General features: G+C 33.5%; 1 protein-coding gene across 2 annotated transcripts in view; it reads left to right on the forward strand.

Annotated features, from left to right (window-relative positions):
* LOC148940771 (uncharacterized) overlaps positions 1-6,000 on the forward strand; it is a 220,014-nt gene that overhangs the window by 194,941 nt on the left and 19,073 nt on the right. For both annotated transcript variants that reach the window (XM_089105283.1, XM_089105284.1), the window contains exon 8: positions 3,841-4,071. In XM_089105283.1, the coding sequence (XP_088961409.1) occupies positions 3,841-4,071 (231 nt within the window). The remainder of the gene's footprint in view (positions 1-3,840; positions 4,072-6,000) is intronic.

Genomic DNA, 6,000 nt, shown 5'->3' on the forward strand with positions numbered 1-6,000 from the left:
TCCATGGTTCCATGGTATGTCAAATTTAAAAAGTTTTATAAAGTTTCTTTTTAACTTTGTACAAAAATTAAAATCGTATTTACCCAGAATTTTTGCTTAATTCGCAAAGACGTAGCAAAAATGTATATAAATAAATTTTGATTGTTTTTTTTTAAAGTTTTTCTTTGTAAACGCCTCTTAGTGAGGAAAGTGATGAGGATTAAAACCCCTTGACTAAGGAATTACTGAGAGGAACAGGGTATGATCTTGCGGCCGGGGCTCTTGCTCCATGGTTCCATGGTATGTCAAATTTAAAAAGTCTTAAGAAGTTTCTTTTTAACTTTGTACAAAAATTAAAATCGTATTTACCCAGAATTTTTGCTTAATTCGCAAAGACGTAGCAAGAATGTATATAAATAAATGTTGATTGTTTTTTTAAGTTTTCCTTTGTAAACGCCTCTTAGTGAGGAAAGTGGTGAGGATTAAAACCCCTTGGCTAAGGAATTACTGAGAGGAACAGGGTATGATCTTGCGGCCGGGGCTCTTGCTCCATGGTTCCATGGTATGTCAAATTTAAAAAGTTTTAAGAAGTTTCTTTTTAACTTTGTAGAAAAATTAAAATCGTATTTACCCAGAATTTTGGCTTAATTCGCAAAGACGTAGCAAAAATGTATATAAATAAATTTTGATTGTTTTTTTTTTAAGTTTTCCTTTGTAAACGTCTCTTAGTGAGGAAAGTGGTGAGGATTAAAACCCCTTGACTAAGGAATTATTGAGAGGAACAGGGTATGATCTTGCGGCCGGGGCTCTTGCTCTATGGTTCCATGGTATGTCAAATTTAAAAAGTTTTAAAAAGTTTCTTTTTAGCCTTCTACAAAAATCAAAATTGTATTGACCCCAGAATTTTTGCTTTACTCGTAAAAATGTAACAAAAATGCATATAAACAATTTTTTATTCGTTTTTTTTTAAAGTTTTCTTATGTAAACCCCTCTTACTCCCCTCTTTGTTTATTCAGTATTTTCGTTTGGCCTTAAAAACCCCATTTTTGATCGTTTCCTTTTCGTATATTCTTACTCCCCCCCCCCCTGAACAAAATCGTGGATATGCCCATGCATTTACCATAAGCTTACTTGAGTGAAAATGTCAAAAACGCTAGTTTCAAGACATTTCTGAGGAATCCCTCAGCTTTCCCACAATTTTTTGCTTAAGTTGTCCCTCTGATTTCTTTTGTCTGGTTTGTTGGATTCTCCAGTACTTTTGCAATGGGGTACCTGAAACTCAATAATAAATGTGTGTTTAAGTTAATGTTTTCAATGTTTTTGTTTTCTGTCTAATCAATGTTTCAATGTTTCTATTTTCTGTCTTAATTTGAGTGAAATTTGACGGATTTAGTCTATTGGAAATTATTTAAACTGATCCAAAAATAGACCAGTAAGCAAATTCTAAAATAGAAGAACGACAATCGAACTGTGAAGGTAAAGTATTTTCAATCGAAGGAATTGTTAAACTGATTACTGAGGAATAAAGAATTTTTCTTAGCTTAAATCTGGAATTTTTAAATATTTTGTGCCGGAAAAGTGATAAATATACTTAAGAAAAGAAACGCAATCTATAGAATTACTATAGTGCGTAAATAGTAGTAATAATAGGTCATATATGATAACAGTAAGAATCAGAAGATTTTATTGTTACTATGTATCCAAGCAATATATTTTAACTGAAGGGGCCCCAGTCACGAATGGGTCCAAAAGGAATAGCATTGGCACTCCACCATCAAGCCTAATTCTTATAATTTCCTCTCGGCTGTTGTTCATATTCGTTCGATATTTTACAACAGCGTTTCAATCTAAAAAAAAGTTATGCATCCTATAAAAAAGTACTGTTACGGTTAAAAGATGGGGGCTGCCTCATTCTTATTTACCCTAAAGAAATCTCGCTGGAATTTTGGAAATTTGCGCATAAAAATTCTGTCTTTGGGGCCTTGGGAAACTACTCACTTTACCCCAAACACACGAACGAAAAGATCCACTGACTTCCTCCCTAATAGTTGGTGTGTAACTACAATATCACTGGGTAGACGTAGACGGTCTGTAAGAACTGTTAGTGTTGCGCAGAGTTCATACATGGTTAGGGACAAATGTGCCATCGTTCAGGAGTATAGCCTTTATAAATGGGGAAGGGGGAGTCACAATTAGATTTTCATAGTTATAGATTTAAACCAATTGATTATCTCAGAAGTGTTTGTCCATAGTATTTTGGCTTTTTTTTGTATCAAAATTATCTCTTAATCTCCTTTCTAGCAAGGAAAGGTGTTAATTTTGAATTTCTGTTTGAATGAAATATCTTCCGACCTCGTACGGCCACTTACTCGACATACATCCTTATCATGAAAAGAAAATTCATCCGTGATCATCTTCCTCAGAAAAGTATTAAATTTTTTATTTTTGTTCTTATTATCTTCAAGCCAGCCCCCTATGGTTTACAATAAATATAGAATTTAATGGTATACATTTCATCAAGATTGCATCCCATTGAGGATCTCCCCCTTTTCTTAAACTCCTATTTTAATAACTTTTGATGCGTTTTGATGTCTTAAATTATTGAACTTTGCAAATGGGAATCAGTGTGCATTGTAGTATTTTTTTTTTATGTATCCTTATTATTGTTGTTCTTCTTCTTCTTTGGATTGTTTCGACGCCGTCGCATAATCTTATCACCGGAATCAAATTCTGGGGTATCCTTATTAAAAAACAATATTGTTACAAAAGTTCTATTGTTGGGAGTTTCGGTTTGTATTGACAAGGTTTACTCTTTACTTAAGGATTACTACCCAATATGGTAATAATCCTGACGGTAGTAATAAAATTCCCAACTCTTATCAGAGCAATCCGAAATTGTTTGTATAATTTGAAACAGATCGTTTCTAAAAAAGTGACTATCACAAGCCCAAATGGCCAATATTCGCATTTGAGAGTCAAACTTGAAAACAGACAAAGCAAACAAACATGATCAAATTGGTGAAAAAAGAAAGATGAATGCGTCAACAAGTCTACAAGAATAGAAACAATAAAACTAGTAGAATTTAGGGAGAAAATAAACCGGTTACTATAAACAAAGAGAGACGGTAAACGAGGGAAACGATATAAATAACGAGAAATAGGAAAACTATGGGAGGTTTTTTTTTTTTTTTTTTTGGTAATGTGGGGGATAAAAGTTTCAAAGGAATTTATAAAAAAAACTGTACAAATAGAAGATTCAAAGTTTGTAAAATGGACTTTTCATTATGGGTGATTAAAAGAGAAAGGGGAGAGGAAGAACAATCACTCTTTCAATGCATCATGTATGTTCTTCTACATTTCTCTACATCTTTTACATCTGGGAAATTTTATTGGGTGGGGATTAAACTTTCCCAACATCCTTTTGGGAGCACGATGTACCGACTTCCTGTTGGGAAAGTAGTATTATGCTTTCCCAACATGTTCCTATGTCGTTTACCTCTTCTAAAACTTTTGCGCAAAACAAAATCCGTCATAATAATGAGCCAAATTACAAATTGCTGTCGTCCGGCAAAATTTACTTAGAACTCAAGAAAGGAAGAACATACAATTTTAAATCAAGCCCGATGGAATAGAAAATTTTCAGTGGAAAGATTTAAACTTGTAAAAATGTATATAGAGATCCTTAGAACTTGTAATTACGGCTCATTTAAATAAAATAAGGCTGAATACAGTTTTGCTTATTCCACAATCTGTTAATCTCATTATTGACATCTACTGCTAAATTGTTACATTCACATCGTTTAACTGTTATTTCAATTGATTTAAATTTGAAAGTAAGGGTGTTATGAATCGGTGTTTTAGGTGCCATTTCTCGTCAAACTGCTGAAAAGCGTTTAGAAGGCCAAAATCCTGGAACATTCCTGGTTAGACTTACAGATAGGCTCTGGGGCTACGCCCTATCTGTCCGCTCCATGGTGGCATCAAAGGAGTCTTTCGGCGTGTCCCATTTTCTTATTGAAGGAATACCTGATTCCGCCTCAGTGAGGGTGTATCGTATCATTGGAGCAAAGGAAAAGCCATTTTATTCTTTAAGTAAGTGACAATTTGAAATGTACCCTGAACATGGCTAGTTTAGAAACGCATGCTTACCGTATCAGTTGCTTTCAACAACTAGCCAATGCTTTGTGATGAAAAAAGAAAAACCCAGGAGAATCCTGAGTAATAAATTCGCAATAACACCAGTAAAGAAAATTATACATACCCTTTCGTATTAAACACTACTAATAGCCTAATTTAATTTTCGATGCATAATTTAATTATAATCATCTTTCAGCGATGTCAACTAGAGGGGGGCTTTTCTCCCCTTTTGACTTTGAAAGTACTTTTTTTGTTATTTTCATTGAAAAATGGCCTTTTTTGTATTTTCATTGAAAAAAAAAACAGCCCCTCCCCCCTATGTTCTGTCCCTCCCCTTAATTTCGGTGAATTGAGGCAACTGCATTTTGGTGATATCTCGTCTTGTACTTCTCTCTAACATATACTAAACTACAATATATCTCATGAAAGCTGAAGGCTATGAAAGATGATTTTAAATTCCATACATACATACGCAAAACTATAACTTGATGGGTTTAATTGACGATTTGTTTCTGCATCTAAATTATGCTCATTACCTACTAATTTTTCATTACCTTTCCTATTTTGGTTTAGACTACCAGTTGTAAGTGCAGTTCACTTCTCTAGTCTTAAGTTTCTTCTTTCAAGGCGTAGTCACAATTTCAAGAACTTAAATTCACTGTTAATCGTGTGGGAGTGTCTGAATTCTTTCAAATACTAATAGCTTTAAGTAGAAGTTATTTTTCAATGTTGATCTGTTTTTGCTTCTTTGATTGCCTCCCATTTTCCAGATCGACTGGATTTTTAGAGAGTAACGACGATCGTTATTACCTTTATTTTATTAAATTTTATTTATTTATTATCGATTACCTTTATTATTTGTTGCGTGCTTATTAACCAGGCTACTTTTTTTGTAAGAATCTCTATTCTGATTCTATTAATTACAATACAAATCTTGAACGACTTGAATCCTATCTTAAAATATTGCTTAAGTAATTTATATAGATTGCTAAAGCCCCGTTAACACCTGTAATAGCTAGATATCAATTTCTAGCCATCCTCAATCCGTGCCAATCAGGGCTGCTAATTAAAGAGGAAGCAAATTATGATTGGTGTAAAATGATTGTGCCTAGACATTGATGTTTAGCTGTCCAAGCACGTGAAAGGATTTAAACCAAACAGCCTGACCACAAAATTGGCATTTGTCGAATAAAAGTCGATATTAGACTATATTTATGGGAGCATATGAATGTAGAATTCGATTAAAGGAGACAATGGATTTTTTTTTTTTTTTTGGCAAATACCTATTTCCAAAGCTATAATTCTGGTAAGTCTACTTTCTTATCTTTCACCGATTTGAACTTTTCAGGGATAATTTGTCGGGGGGGGGGGATTTTGATGTTTCTTTTGGGAGTCAAAACAATTTCTCTCTAATCTTCATGCTTATTTTTCATTTCATGCCTGTCTTCTGACAGGTTTTGCTGCTAGTTTCCTTTGAAATTTTATATATTTCAAAATTTGTTAAGAAATTTCTTCGAAATTTATTCCTTGAAGCCAATTTTCTTGAAATTAATGCAATGTCCTATATATGATTTCGTTTAAAATTTCAAGGGTCCATATTCTACATTTGAATTTTTTAGGAACTGATTTATTTCGGAGATACCGATAAACTAATACTATTCTGCTCGATTTGTTTTATTCGTTTCTTCTCTTTTCATTTTCCAGGGACCAAGTTATGTACTTCTTCAAGATGCTGCTTCAATGTTAATTTTGCAAAAGTGTATGGGGTTTTGGCTTAGGATTATATTTGTATGACGATTTTTTCTCAAGTATAGTTTTTATTTACAACACTATTCAGCATGGGCGTAGGCAGCATTAGGCAGCATATTGTCTAGGGGGGGGGGG

Source organism: Artemia sp. Qi Xiang Cuo, chromosome 19 (genome assembly GCF_049724085.1).
Source record: "Artemia sp. Qi Xiang Cuo chromosome 19, ASM4972408v1, whole genome shotgun sequence".
In the NCBI taxonomy this organism is placed as follows: domain Eukaryota; kingdom Metazoa; phylum Arthropoda; class Branchiopoda; order Anostraca; family Artemiidae; genus Artemia; species Artemia sp. Qi Xiang Cuo.